Source organism: Leuciscus leuciscus (genome assembly GCF_965113295.1).
Source record: "Leuciscus leuciscus genome assembly, chromosome: 4".
In the NCBI taxonomy this organism is placed as follows: domain Eukaryota; kingdom Metazoa; phylum Chordata; class Actinopteri; order Cypriniformes; family Leuciscidae; genus Leuciscus; species Leuciscus leuciscus.
The window spans coordinates 15,011,266-15,027,112 of NC_138728.1; the positions used below are offsets into that span (position 1 = coordinate 15,011,266).

General features: G+C 36.8%; 2 protein-coding genes and 1 long non-coding RNA gene across 4 annotated transcripts in view; 1 reads left to right on the forward strand and 2 right to left on the reverse strand.

Moving 5' to 3' along the window:
* The window catches only part of LOC309497603, a 65,620-nt gene extending 58,675 nt beyond the window's left edge, over nt 1-6,945 (forward strand). Inside the window, exon 4 of the long non-coding RNA XR_014205627.1 lies at nt 3,872-6,945. This is a non-coding gene — a long non-coding RNA (uncharacterized lncRNA). The remainder of the gene's footprint in view (nt 1-3,871) is intronic.
* On the reverse strand, nt 6,796-9,851 carry cdkn1ba (cyclin dependent kinase inhibitor 1Ba). Of its 2 annotated transcripts, XM_082167868.1 has the most exons (4): nt 9,103-9,850; nt 8,900-8,946; nt 8,829-8,851; nt 6,796-8,252 (listed from the first exon to the last, which is right to left on the reverse strand). In XM_082167868.1, the coding sequence occupies exons 1-3, from the start codon at nt 9,572-9,574 to the stop codon at nt 8,834-8,836; spliced, it is 537 nt and encodes a 178-aa protein (XP_082023994.1). In that variant the 5' UTR covers nt 9,575-9,850; the 3' UTR covers nt 6,796-8,252; nt 8,829-8,833. The 2 variants fall into 2 exon arrangements, with proteins under 2 accessions (XP_082023994.1, XP_082023993.1); XM_082167867.1 differs by having other exon boundaries at nt 8,829-8,946; nt 9,103-9,851.
* A 1,807-nt stretch (nt 9,852-11,658) lies between these two features.
* On the reverse strand, nt 11,659-15,800 carry cdpf1 (cysteine rich DPF motif domain containing 1). The gene is made up of 3 exons (XM_082167886.1): nt 15,544-15,800; nt 12,145-12,256; nt 11,659-12,024 (listed from the first exon to the last, which is right to left on the reverse strand). The coding sequence occupies exons 1-3, from the start codon at nt 15,651-15,653 to the stop codon at nt 11,896-11,898; spliced, it is 351 nt and encodes a 116-aa protein (XP_082024012.1). The 5' UTR covers nt 15,654-15,800; the 3' UTR covers nt 11,659-11,895.
* Nucleotides 15,801-15,847: the final 47 nt, after the last annotated feature.

Consider the following 15,847-nt stretch of genomic DNA (forward strand, 5'->3'; position numbering starts at 1 on the left):
CACTGCCGTTCAAAAGTTTGGGATTGGTAAGATTTAAAATAAGTCTCTTCTGCTCACCAAGGATGCATTTATTTAATTAAAAATAGAAAAAAACCCAGCAATATTGTGAAATATTATTACAATTTAAAATAACTGTTTTCTGTTTGAATATATTTCAAAATATTATTTATTCCTGTGTTTTTCAGGATCATTACTCCAGTCTTCAGTGTCACATGATACTTCAGAAATCATTCTAATATGCTGATTTTCTGCTCAAGAAACATTTATTATTATTGTCGATGTTGAAAACAGTTGTGTAATTTTTTTTCAGGATACTTTGATGAATAGAAAGTGAAAAAGAACAGCATTTATCTGAAATAGAAAGCTTTTGTAACACTACCGTTCAAAAGTTTGGGGTCAGTAAGATTTTTAAAAAAAAAGAAATTAATACTTTTATTTAGCAAGAATGCATTAAATTGATCTCAAGTCAAGTCAAGTCAAGTTTATTTGTATAGCGCTTTTCACAATACAGATTGTATCAAAGCAGCTTCACAGTATTAAATTTAAATAATACAACAAAGTTTGTTTCAAGAGGAATTTATTGATTGATAAAATTAAATTAAATATCCCCAAAATATCCCCAACTGAGCAAGCCAAAGGCAACAGTGGCAAGGAACCGAAAAACTCCATCAGGTGACCTAATGGAGAAAAAAAAACCTTGGGAGAACCCAGGCTCAGTCGGGGGCCAGTTCTCCTCTGGCATTTATGAGCTAGAGGCCGGATTGTAGTTTGAACTGTGGGATTATATGAATGCCTGGCTGAAGAGATGCGACTTTAATCTAGTTTTAAACTGGGAGAGCGAGTCTGAGCAACGAACAGTATCAGGAAGACTATTCCAGAGTTTTGGAGCCAAATGTGAAAATGCTCTCCCTCCTTTGGTGGTTCTGAATATCCTAGGTATGACCAAAAGCCTTGCATTTAGTGATCTCAAAGAGCTCGATGGATTATAGGGCGATAGAAGATCCGTTAAATAGACTGGAGCTAAGCCGTTTAGGGCTTTATAAGTCAGTAGCAATACCTTGTAATTAATACGGAACTTTATAGGTAACCAATGCAGTGATGATAAAATCGGTGTTATATGATCATATTTTCTTGATCTCGTAAGAACTCTAGCGGCGGCATTTTGGACTAACTGTAGCTTGTTTATTGAGGATGCAGGACAACCAGCTAATAAAGCATTACAGTAATCCAGTCTCGAGGTCATGAATGCATGAACTAACTTTTCTGCATCAGAAACTGATAGCATATTACGTAGCTTAGCAATGTTTCTAAGGTGGAAAAAGGCTGTTTTTGTAACATATGAAATATGATTTTCAAAAGACAGGTTGCAATCGAGTATAACACCCAGGTCTTTTACTGTAGAGGATAAAGTAACAGGACATCCTATGATGTTAAAGTTGTATTGTGCGAGGTTTTGTGGGCGTTTTTTTGAACCGATAAGTATTACCTCTGTCTTGTCTGGATTTAATAAAAGAAAATTACGCGTCATCCAATCTTTTATATCTTTAACACACTCTGTCAATTTGGAAAATTTTGCGTTTTCATCCGGCCTTGATGAAATATATATTTGAGTGTCATCAGCATAACAATGGAAACTAATTCCATGTTTCCTTATAATATTTCCAAGTGGCATCATATATATTGAAAATAACAGAGGGCCTAACACAGATCCCTGCGGCACTCCATAGTTTACTGGAGTTATGATCGATAAAAGTGACAGTAAAGACATGTATAATGTTACAAAAGATTATATTTCAAACAAATGCTGTTCTTTTGAACTTTCTATTCATCAAAGAATCCTGAAAAAAATGTGCACAACTGTTTTCAACATTGATAATAAGAAAAAAAATTATTATAAAAATGTAAATATAATATAATATAATATAATGAATGAAAAGTGTGTGTGTGTGTGTGTGTGTGTATTATAAGCACACAAAGCACTCTCATGATTTCCTTAGGAATCAGAGCTAATTGTTTTTCTCTCTCTTACACCCCCTTTTGCCTTTAAAAATATGGACTGAGATAAGAGAAATTAAAGCCAGTTGATCAGTCCAGATAAAAAGAGTGAATGCACAAGGGAGGGGAAAAAAATTTGGTTGACCCCACGAGTACAACACTAAGAGCAAACCAAAAACACACATGCATGTGAAGTTCACAGCACGATGTTGAGCTTTGAGAGCCAGAACACAAAAAAACCCGCTGGCAAAGGTAACTGTTTACATCCTTCTTTTGGACACATTTTGGGCCAACTAAGACCGACTATCTGCCAGAGGTTGTTTCTCTGCCTGGCCGACACAGGTTTCTAGTTGAGCGGAGGACAGCCAAAACACATGACTGCTGGGCAAAGAGAGGCTGAGAAACAAAAAAGCACTGAGGCTCATAAAACTCCCTCAAATTAATAACAATGCAAAACAGATGGTACATTGCATTTCCAAAATAAGATTGAGATTCACAAAGGTTTCATTCCTAACGGGGAAGGCCAAATATGAGGTCATATGCAGAGCTGTGCAATATCTATTAATAGGGCCAGCTGTAAACATTTTCTGATTTTACGATTCTTCTCCTCTCATTATCTGCAAGGTTGTTAAATTAGCCTTCAGCTAATTTTGTCCTGAAAATGTGGTGTTAGTTTGACAGGGCTGGAGGGAAGTTTGGCTGAGCTGCGCCTTATTGTTGCATGTGTTGAGATTTGTGATTACAACTTTGCTCATATCTAAGAGCTGATCTCAGAGATTGGGACTCTGTAATTAGTCACGAACGCAGCAAGTGTAAATAAATGGTGGCAAAGACAAGAACGAACCACCGCACAATCTCCCGTATCCTACAGTACATGAGGTCATCTCTGGCATTGATTAGTTTTGTGCTGTGATATCATCCTCCCCTTTACGAGGTGCAGGGAGATGCACAACTCGAAGGTCAGAAGTTGAGTTGTTGACCATCTCTGCCATCTGTATGCCTGCCTAGAGTTGTTCTGTACCTTTAAACTGGTTGAATCATTATAGTAATCAATGTTTATTACACCCAAAACGCATTTGGACACTTTAGAAATGATCTAAAATATTGATCAAATATAGCATAAGCACACTTTTTAAACTAAATTATGTTTGTTAGATTTTAAAGTATGTAGCTATTGATATATTGTTTAAAATGAAGACAAAAAGTCTTGGACACTTTCTGGTTGTCAAAAGTTGTGAAAAATGTCCATATGTTAATATAATATGCAGACAAATTATTGCAAATTATATATAATTATATTATATTATTAATATAATATGCCGACAATATATTGACAAATTCGAAATTGTTAAGATGTGAATGTAATATTGTATTTCGACAGAAAAAATAAAAATAAAAAATAAAAATAAAAACACGACGAGCCATCCGTTTTGTGCTAGCTCAGATTATTTAAAAAAGGGGCATGAAATGATAAGACTAGGTCTTCCTCATGCTCCTATTCAGCATTGAATGTTATTATTTTGTTGTTGATGTGATTATTATTGTGTCTGTAATAACATCATGACTGAATAAAGAACTTGAACTGAGAACTGAAATAATGAACTACACCACTAAAACACCTGAGGGAAACAGACTTCATACATCCTTGAAAAATTACCTTGAGACAAATTGGTTAAAAATAATTGAAAAATGAAAAAATAAAGTATTGGAAAAGTGTACAGTGCTTCATTTACTGTTCAAATAAATACTTTTTGGGGCCCCTGTATATAATTATTATAATATAATTGTTTGTGTGTGTGTATATATATATATATATACACACACATACACACAATTAAAAAATGTTTGTCTAACACATTTAATTTATATTTTGCAGTCAAGCTGTCTTACACAAGTATCATGCCATGGCTGACATCTCAAATGCAAAGGAGGTAAGGAAAAATCCCTTTTTCTTCCACATATAAGACATGTAATAGATGAAATTAATCCTTTGATTTCAAAAAGGTTAACTCTAATTTGATATTAAAAACCAAACTAGTACAGTATCTTTAACGGCTGCATAGGCCAAGCAAGGGCGTTGTCATTGGTAGTTTACAGCTGCAAATGTGAAACCCTCAGCTGTTTTTGTATTATAATTACTGATTTCATCAGCCTGCTATTAGTGTTTACAAGGCTCATGCCATGGCAGGCTGCCAGTTTATAAAGTTCATCACTCATTGACCAGAGGAGCACTTAGATCTTTTCAGAAAAAGGTTTTTAGTGTATTGATTTTAGTGTCTGATCAAGGGAAGGGCTGTGTGTCCGCAACAGTGGTTTTCTCACTGATTTGACCACAAGCCTGTCTGATTTTCAGTGGAAAGATGTTTCTGTGAAAATAACCACTGATAGTATGAATGTTGTTTTCACTCGTTTAAGAAGCTATGTTGTGTGTATTAAAGATTTCCACCCTTCTGAATATTCCATCATAAAGCTTCAGGTTTATTATTAGAAAATTGGAGACTTTATTAGTATTATTATTGCTTTTTATTTTTTTATAATATTAAAGTAATCAAAATAGTGAAATGACACAATTAGAAGTATGGGAATAATGTAGTGGGCAACAGAATGCTTGGCACACTCTGGTTATTCATCAGCTTCATGAGGTGTATCCTGGTAGTCCTCATGCACGTATGCTGGACACTTGAGCGCTTTTCCTTCACGGTCTGCTCCAACACATGCTAAAGTAGGAATATGCAGGAATTTACATTTGTCTATAAAAAATAATTGCAAACATTTTAAGGTTTTTCAGATCATTTAAAAAACGAATTTAGTGAAGTGTGTGAAAAGTGTGGATATGTTTGGATATATATTTTATACATAGCTGTAAGTTTTATTTTAATTTTTCAAAGTCCAATGTAACAAATTTGGGGTTTCTTTAGAATTTTTTCTTCTTCTTCTGTTTTTACCCTTTGGTTTCTAAACACCTACTTCAAAACTGATTATTCTTAAATTGGATTTTTTTTTTTTTCTCCACACTAACGTGCCAGAAAATACTAACATGCCAGAAAATGCTAAAATTGCTAAACATGTTTGCTAAAAAAAAGTGAACACAATAAAACTACTCTACATCCAGTCAATGCATGTAGATTTTTATTTTATTTTTAAGTTTCACAGGAATTTTTTTTTTTTATATATTTATAGATGTTAGGACAATTGTATTTTTTATTTGTCACTTTATAATTGTTATAAATGCATGTTTATTATTTTTGTCATTTCTATCACTTATTTGAATTATAGGCCTGATTTGTAGGCCAAAATAATGGTTAATTTTCTGTTACCTTTTACATTTTCTGCTGTCATTATTTTTTCACGGTTTAAATAGGCTAATAGGCTCAATGGTGATACCATGCACTGACATACAGCATGCCCGATACAACTAGCCCCCTATTTGTATATCGCACAATAACATATTTTTGTCACCAGCACTTTGTCATGCGACAAAATAAAGGGAGTTTGGAAAATAATTTCGCGTGCGTTAGTGTAAATTGCGACCGTTGTGTGTTAATGTGCGTTTCGTCATCTTATATGCAGCCGTGATTTTTGAGCAGAAGTAGGACGGGGCTTTAGAAAGATCCATCCGATTTAACCCTCGGGCCAAACTCACCTCTCCCTTCCCTTTCGCAAACATCAGCAGAAATATCAGTCTGACCAATGGCTCTTATTCTGGGTTGTGCTTTACGAGTAGAACAGTCTGTACAAACACGCTCTTACTCCAACCTCAGCGCGCGCAAAGCCAATCTCAGTGGCTGCAGTAAGTGGTGTGTTTTTCTTAATAGTTGTCTGATTGGACAAACCGTATGTCAGTATCTTGGCTTTTTTTCCCCCTCCGCATGGGACGTGTCCTTGTTTTTTTCTTCTTTTCTGAATCGAAGTAGGGAGCTCAGCAGGTCGTGTTCGAAACGCAGCAGTTTTACGCACAAACTTGCCGCACGTTGAGTTAAATAACCAAAAGGAGCACACGCCTCAGAATAGCTTTGAAAAATAACTTGTGTATTAAAATGATAATGTAGGAGAAGAATAACGTGACCATGTACGTTATCTCCAGTCGTGCGAGTCAACACGCGCGACCAAGCATTGTGAAGTCAAACAGCGGTTCCATTTGACATAGAATGGTTCGCGCTTTATTGCTGAAAACACTGTTTATGAAATATATTACAGCTTACTCAAAAACATACCGGGTCAGTTGCAGTATTTTGCAGTGTCAAAGTTTTCTTTTTTGACATGCTATCTCAGAATAATATTCAGCACTGAGCTTCTTCCTATTTATTATTTTTCATATAAAATATTACAGGCAACACATTATTTGAAGACAGTCTAATAGGAATCTAAATTTTTTGTTGCCACCAGTTTAATTGCTGGTTAATCATATAGCCTATGTATTACAGTAGGTCAGAAAATAATTAAACTTTTTTAAAGCATTTTGCATCCTACTTTGTTTAATATCACTAAATAAAAAAACTGGCCAGTTTAAATTAAATAATTGTGTATTTGTGTGCAGGTGCTTATAGTGTGTGGGTGGCAAAATAAAATAAAAAAATATATTTTTTAGGTTGTACAGGGGGCAAATACCAGCACATATCAATTTTGCACTTGAGAGAAATGTATTTAACAGTTAAATAAAATTGTTGTAAATGTATTTCTGTTATTAGCACATCTTAGAGTCAGTTTGTGGCTTTTGCTAATGCAGGGTGTGAGGGGTGTATTTAAGTTTCCCCTCATATTCAGAGGTTTCTCTGCACGATATAATGGAAAGGAGTCAGGTGAGGGTGTCCATGTCATTTAATCATCTCATTTATAAAGCAGTACACAATCCACATCAATTTCTTAATAGGCTCAGTTTGCAACCTTGCACAAATTTGTGAAAAAAAATAAAAATAAAAAAATCTTATAAAAAGAACTACATACAGAAAATGCACAAATGCCACTTTGGATAGTCTTAAAAGACAAAAAGCTTGACATAAATAAGTTAGTATAATTTCCTCAGTGTTTTTTTTTATCCTTTTTTTCTTCTTTACAAAGCAGTATGCTTGTACACTTCAATGTTGTTCACACTTGCTGTGTAACGTCTTAATTTAGTTTTTTTGCCGGTTTATACATATTTTTGTCATAGTGCCATGTCATGTTCAACATGAAAGCCAAATATGTTGTGGCAAAAAAAGTGGCTTCATGTTGTTCTTAATTGTATGGCCCAGTGTTAAAGAAAAAAATTATTTGTATGTATGTGTATATATATATATATATATATATATATATATATATATATATATATATATATATATATATATATATATATATATATATAAAATCAATATGCTACACAGCAATAATAGAAAAACATAAAATTGACCCAAAAAAAGCAAATCAATTGGTCACTACAGTTGCACTTTATTTTTTTGTAATGTGTACTCAGTAGGATTTGAGTTCATGAGAATTTATATAATTATGCCAAAATAACAAAAGAAATAATTTAAATAAAAGAAAAGAAAATTAGTGGAATAACCCAGGGATATAATACTGTAAATAAGTGTGAAAACCTTAATACCACACTAGGAGTCACAGTCCCTTCAGAGAAGAACACAATTGACCAAGTGCTGTAACCTTGGCTGGTAAAATCATATTAAGTACCAATAAACATGTACAACATTAATGCTGACAGTGACATTTGTGCAACCTAAAAATGGCCAAGATTGTGCAGCTGTTGCCAGCCAAAACTGAGACAATGGGATTGTTTAACCTAATTAAAGGGACATGCTGTGTGTGTGTGTGTGTGTGTGTGTGTGTGTGTGTGTGTGTGTGTGTGTGTGTGTGTGTGTGTGTGTGTCTGTGTGTCTGTACATAGATATTTACTTTAAAAGGGTTAATTTTAGGGAGACGTTTAAAAACTGCACAGCAATTCTTCAAGTCAAACGCACTCCATTTATAAATGATTGTTTGTTTTTTATATATATATCTTAGTATTACATTTAAATGTGCTACATATAAAATGAAAGTATATACATAGGTAGTAAAAGAACAAATGAAGCAACTCCAATTGCACACTGCTACATTATCTGCTTTTGAGGCAAATATATTTTGTCGAGTGCCAAAACTTTAGTGTAAAAATTCAGTGCTTATACAGCCTCTCCAAGGCTCGATTTGTATTTTTCAACTGCTGTCCCTGTTTACTTCATAAAGCTCTTGAAGTATTTAATGGAGAAAATAGGCGTCTTCATCTCTCTCTGCAGAAAAAAAAGAAAAGAAAAAGAAGTTGATTAGCAAAGGGAATAACATCGACCGCGAGTGCAAAAATGTCACTCAGAGACACACAATACATGAAATAACTTCAACGGCAAAATATTTCAGAATGTATAATATAAAAATAATAGAAAATATAAAGCACTGGGAATGGAAAGCGAACAATTTTGCGCGCAAGTAGCCTAAATGCCTGCATGCATTGTGAACCCGGACCCCCTCCTCCTCGCGCACACACACACACACACACACACACACACACACACACACACACACACACCCTACAAGAGACCTGCTGACGTGTTACTACAATGTTGTGCATTTGAGTCGACTGTCACTCGCGCGGTGACAGAATGTTTTGTTTTAAAACGCCAGACCGAACAGTTTCGACTCTGGACGCGTGGAGCAGCATCGACAAGAAACAAACATTATTAATGTGTAACAATAAAACAGGCACAGCAATAAACACAAACAAACAAACAGCGACGTTTAACATTTTTATACTAAGTCATACGCGTTTACAAGTTCCACGCCAGACCAGTACGCACGAAACTCACTCTCACCTTGTTTACGTTTTGGGATCTGACTTGCCGGGCGCTTGCTCGAGCGAACTCGTCGTATCCGGACAGCGGTTCTCCTCGGTCGCGTGCGAGTTGGGTCTTTTGCTTTGGCAAGGAAGATCTATTGGAAGAATGAAGACTGTGTGTTAGAAAAGCGATTGATTTCCGTCTCGGAAGCAAATGCAAGAGGAGGGCAAAGCGTTTGTCCCCCGAGATCAGCGCGTAAATAGCACTGTGTCTAGTGCGCTGTCACGAACTCGCAAAACATTTAATTTACCCCGATCCTCTGTCGACGGTCTTTTCCTCGGCGTAGAGAGCGTCGTTCGGCAGTCCGTCCGACTCCCGGTCTCCGTGCTGTCAGAGTCCCTCTCTACGCTCTCCAGGGAGGGAGTTGTCGTCGACAAATAATCGTGGTTCCCGTTATGGTCCACAGTCCCGGTAGAGGTAACCCGTTTTACGTGAGGCGGTCTGATGTAAAACTCCGGGACCTCTTCGGCGTCCACCTCCTGCCACTCGTAGTTGCCCGGCGCGAGCGGCTCGTTCTTGGCGAAGTCGTAATTCCATTTTTCCTTGGACGCTTTCTCTATCTCCCGCATTTGGTCCTCGACGTCCCTGGCGAACTCTTCGCGATCCACGGAGCCGAAGAGATTTCGGCAGACCGGCGGTTTGGCGGGGTCCGCCTGCCTCACGTCCACCCTCTCCAGCGTGGGACTTTCATTGGAGACGCGCACTTTTGACATTTTGCACATGAAAGTTTGTCCGAGATTCGCAGTCGTAATCGAGCCAGACGCAGTCTAACTAAAAGCGAACCCTCCCAAGAAAGCCAAGTGAATCGCAGAGCGCACGCATAACAAACGCGCGAATGCGTGTAGAAAAACTAGAGCGCGTGGAAAACAAGTCATGAAAACAGCGCGCGGCTCCGAACACGTCTCGTAGTAATTCCGAAGAAAAACAGACGGGTCATTCGAGTAGGCGAGCACCCAATATGGCGATCGCAAGTAAACTGGCTAGGGAAAAAAAGATTGACAGCAAAGGCTATTTAAACAGAAGACGCCTTTGATTGGCCGGCGGGGCACGGGGCCCGCCCACCGTTGAAAAACGATACAAACAGTAGAAACTCGCGCTCCCTTCAGTACAGGGTTGCCATGTCCTCTTATTATAAACCACTGTGGCCTAGTTTATTTCTGAATGGTTATAAAATATGGTAGTATAAGCAGTGGTTCTGAGCCCTGGGGTCGTCGAGATGACTCCAAATTAGACAAAACACTGAGATTCAAAACCTCAAATCAAGTAGATGAAAAAAAAAAGTTTCATTGGCTAGAAAAAAACTTGTCCAGTAAATCAGTATGCCTAATGACTGAAATAGTCATTTAAATTTATAGTGAAACACATATTTGAAAATAAAGTATTTGAGTCACTTTTTTCAGTAATGAAATTAGAAATGGGGGGCATTGGAGTGAAAAGGTGGAGAAGCTTTTCTTTCGTGATCTGGCAACACAGCTGCAGATTGAAATTTGTTTTGGCGTTTGCGTAAATCACATAAAGGTATTAAAAAGATGATAGTAAAACTTTATAATGCACCTAGCAAGTTTTAGCTGTAATATACAATATCGTGTGATTGAATAAGATGAGAACGACATTACTCCTTCAGTGGAGCTATGTCACTTGCTAAACCTTAGTGTGATCTGTTATCTTGCCAAGTCTGAGGTCATATTTGGCAGACTGCTTATCTCTGGCAGACTTTGGCATTACCAATAACAAGTAGCTGAAATGTTCCAGCACCCCCTACAGAATTTTTCAATAGCGTCTGTGTGAAGACTTTTAAGCATCACATCCGAATCATGTTGTGAACTGATGACTTTAGGAAAAACAAAATGTAATTGCTACATAAGAGTTATATTGTCAGAATCAAGTGACTGTCATAAGGTTTGGGTAATGTCGTCTCAGCAAAAGTTTCTTTCAAGGCGAACTGTGTAAGAAATGGCTTTACTGCCATCTAGTGGGTGTAGTGAGATCCAGCAGAAAAAGCACCTGGCATCAGTAGGCATGGATCAATAGCTGCCCTAAATGGAGTTTAAATTGGTATATGCTCAAGGAGGATAAGACATTCCCCAACCACTTCACCAGAAATCCTGCAGGTTATGGTAATCAGTACTGTGATTGACCAGTAGAATCAGCTGGAGTTTTGGGATCATCCTACACTTAGTAATAATCAGTCAGGACAGTACACATTGAGAAAAAAAGGAGAGGTGTCATTGCTGTTTTTTTTTTTAAATATATATATTGCCAAAATTAAATTTTTGGTTAAGTATGAACACTTTGTTTTGGCAAATTTAAACTGATTGGCTCTATAACCGCTGCTGGTCATTGTCCTGGAGGCCGGGGGGGGGACCCAGGTCATGGTCCCCCCTTCTTCTTTCTTTGGGTGCTGTCTTCACTCTCCTCTTCACTCCAGTCTCCTGTTCCACATGCTGCTGGCTCCTCCAGTCATCCTTGGTCTCCATCTGGGTCCGGTCAGCTTCTCCACTGCTTCATCCAGGTCTGGTCCTCTGCTCCATCTTCTCTGAGATCTGGCTGGATTTGAACCAGCGACCTCTGGCATTGTGTGCCAGTGCTCATACCGCTGAGCCACAGATCTCTTACTATGTATGTGCTGGAACTTATACTTCACTACTAACCTGTGTTTTTTTCCTACTAAACAAGGCGATAAATCAGGAAGTAAGTAACTTCCCAGCTGTGGGGTATTACCCATGTTCACAACAATTCTGCACTCCTCCAACAACAGGTTCAAATCATCTCATTTTAGCCATCTGTAATCAATCACAACCAATGATGCAACTTAACATTATTTATTTCATAGTTGACACAGTAAGACAAGGCATTTAGTGCTATTGTAAAACTGAAAACACTCATCACAGAACACATATGATTTCAATCAAAAGATGCTTTGTCACCTCCAGTTTGATTCATATAAATAGAAAAAGGACAATTTTATATATTGTGTCTGGACAGAAGGCTCGCCAGTGTCCTCTGTTCATAACTGATGGCTAATAAATATATCTATATATCATCACGAGGACGACGTCTTCTGGACACTCTTCTTCTTCTGCACCTCATTTTGAACCTCCTCTGGAAACTGATGAAGATGATCCCGCACACATGGCAAACAAAAGCGTTTGGTGTAGAACAGACTGCAGTCCTGTCATTAATAAAAAAAATAGTTTATTGATGTGTTCAAATATACATTGTGATTGATTGCTTTGATTTATGGAAATATATCCTAAATATTAAGAAATGTTCTACATAGTCACACACGTACCGTTCCCACACACACAGTCTTACTGCACAGACAGCACTTGGATCCTAAAACGAGGAACTTCTCTCTCTCTGGGCAGAAGGGATCCTTCATGCCGTAACATTCCTCCAAGAGCCTGCGGGGAAAAGCACATCTCAATCACTGACATTTTTACACTCATTCAGCCAGACACGCTTCTGCAACCTACAACTCCTTTGACTGTTCAAATAAGCACTCAATTCAGAAAATACACCCCCAGCACTCACATTTTACAGTTAGGGTGATGGAATCCTGCTAATTATACATCATCATCATCATCAAAACAGAGCAGACCAACGCATGCACTTCTTTAGAAAACGTTACGTAGATAGCTAGATTCAAAGTAGAACATAACATCACTACAGTAAATACACACACACACACACACACACTGCTGTTAAGTTCAACAACTGCAAAGTTTACATAAATTTTGCTCAATTCATGACCTGGATTATTTATAAAGGTTCCAAACTGCATCAAATGTCACCTACGATTTCAAGCATTTCCCATTTATTTGTCTTTAAAATACAATTTACATGGAAAGCTGTTTTAACATTTTTAAGGGATTAATGTACTAGTGTCTATTTTCATGCTTCATGATTTTGTGACATTTAAAAAATATATATATTTGGAACTGAAATATTAAGTAGAAAGATGGAAAACCTGTATGCTCCGTCCTTTATGACAATATTTACCATTTTAGTGCTGTCCTGATTTACATCATTCATGAGCCCGTTCCATTTTAAATCTTGCTTTTTTGGATGTTAGTAAGTGTGGTTTGCCTTATGATAAATGTATGCCCCTATTGTCTTGCACTGTAAATGTGTAAAATGTGCAATAAAACTCTGAAAAACATTTCTATATTCCATTACCTATTTCTATTTATCAAAAAATCCTGATTAAAAAACACTTCCACATTTCAATAAGCAGCACAACCATTTTCAACTAATAATAATAGTAAGAAGAAATATTTCTTTTTCACTAAATCCACATAATGAGTTCTGAAAGATCTTGTGACACCGAAGACTGAAGAAATGGAGCTTTGCCATCACAGGAAAAAAAATTGCCTATATTTTACAATATATTCAAACAAAAAACTTAATTTTTTTTTTTTTTTTTTGTAGTGTTATTTCACAATATTACTGTTTTACTGTATTTTCTATCAAATAAATGCAGTCTTGGTGAGTATAAGAGACCTCTTTCAAAAAAACTTCCTGACTCTGAGTATTTATATATTTTTATTTATAATATTTATTTTGGGGCATATTATTATTACTCACCTATATATCATATAAAAGTCTAATATATATATATATATATATAAAGTTATTAGTCATTGTGCAGTCATATTCAATTATGTGGCATTCAGTTGAAATATTAACATTAATTTCTCAATTAAGGGAGCAAAAAAAAAAAAAAAAGTGAATAGAAATGATATTTCTGAGTGTTAAATAAACGCTTTAAAATGTTGAAACATTGAAACTCATAACAAACTGTGGCCAATCGGCAATCAAGAAGCATTCGTATACATTTTTTCAAATTGTGTCTGAATACTAGACACTGTTTTCACGGGAAGTTCGGCAGCTGCGCTACACAAAGCGTATGGAAGAGGCTGCACAGACTAGTTGACTTGAATGCTCTGCCACAACGCTTTAAGCTTGATGTTGACTAGTCGCTGAATACTCAGCAAGACGGTCATTTTAACAATTTTATGTGTGTAATTGACCATTTAAGCGCAATAAGCCACTCATCTTGGTAATTGCGACTCACACTGCTTGACACTGAGACTAGAGGCGGCTTATGCGTTCCACTTATACAGATCAGTGGTGCACTCGCTTTTGGTTTAAGTGCAAACCCTGTGGGAATTAGTCATTTATGCGCAATACAAGCACTATTTAACCACAGCGAATGAGATGAGATGAGTGAGAGGAGCGGGTGTGTCACTTCGCTTTCGGAGAGTTAGTAAGAATCACCTTACTTACTATTAATAAGCAGTAATTAGAAGTTTATTGAGGCAAAAGTCATAGTTATTGGTGAAAATTGGATCCTAGGAGCCGTATGTAAGATTGTGGCCAAAACTGGTACTGCAATCACTTTCAAATTACTGTAGAGCGGTGTATCCCCTCCGCCAGATAGGCTGCAGGATCCAGCAGGAACGTAGGCTGCTATGTAGCTGTGGTAACTAGAGCAGAGCTGGCAACCCCGATGCCGAAACACTACTGACTTCATGATTGGTAGATAGGTGGAGGTTGGAGCTTCAGGCCAAAACACAACATGACAACATCAACATCAGTTGAGGGCTGCAACTTCACTTATAAATGACAATATCCTGGCCGGATTTCTGTTGTCAGTGATATAAGTATTTGAAATGAACATGATTTCTTAATGTCTAGTGACATATCAGGTCCATTTTATGATTAATTGAAGTACATTTCTTACATACAGCTCCTTTAAGTGTGACCATATTTTGTTTAGGATATTGTTGGTCTAAAAAGTTACTAGTTATTAAAAAAAACAAGTAGGCCTACTAGTTTCTTAAGTAAAGTTAATTAAATACTAGTCACCATTAAAATAAGCACTATTATCTAAAAATAATAATAATAGTGTCTACTAGTACCTTAAGCACTACTATCTAAAGAACAAGTACTAGTAACTAATGGAATAGATATTAGTCACTAGTGTCTACAAAAATAAACACTTATAGCCTGAAAATTCCTACATTTTAAGGATTAAACGTTCAATCGGCTTGCCATACTGTTCACGCATAATTTATACATAATTAACATCATATACTCACCCTTATGTCGCTGAAAGCATACAAGTATTTTTTAAACTGTTTAGCTAACCATTGAATGACAATAAATTGCAAATTTCTCAAAATATCTTTAGTGTTATACAAGAGAGTAGGCTATAAGCCACGGCATGGTGAGTAAATTCCTTTTTTGGGTGACGTTGAAGTCGTTTTCTGTCATTATGCAGTTTGCCAGCCCGATTAAAACATATGTGAGGAATGTAATAATACAATTTTATATTACATTAAATTCTATACTATATGTGTATGTGAAACTAATTGTTTATGGTTCATTGAACATGCAAGAAAAGCATTGTTTAATCCTTTTCAATAAAGATCTGCAAAGGTTTTTTGGATTTTACTAAATTATATTTAAGTTATAATATACTGAAAAATCATATCTGTCATTTCTTTCAATTCGTCACCGTGACATCACGGCAAAGTACATGCGAGAGTTCAGCTCCGCGCGCACTTATTAAACCATTATATATTTGCGTCATTGTATATCACTAACGCTATATTAATTTTTTTTTCTTGCATATGGAGAGCATTGAGCACAATATTCTGTGTTTCACAACTACTTGCGTACTTACACTATTGCTCTGGTGTTTGGCGGCTTCTGCCCGTAGAAACTGTAAGGGCTGGACAGCGCGCACAGCTCACAGGTAAATACGCCAAGCGCGGATCCTTCGCTCAAATCCATTCGCTCTAAAGCGCGGTCCTCATGCAGCACAGTTACTACATCCCGTTCAAACGAACCCTAGCTGTTTGTTTTGAATGAGCACGCGTTCTCAAGGCACGCCATAATGCAAAAACGTCACTACGGCGCGTCAAACAGGACAGTCTCAAAACTTCCGGTTTTTAGTTTACGCTTGCAGTACACCAGAGTAGCCAGAG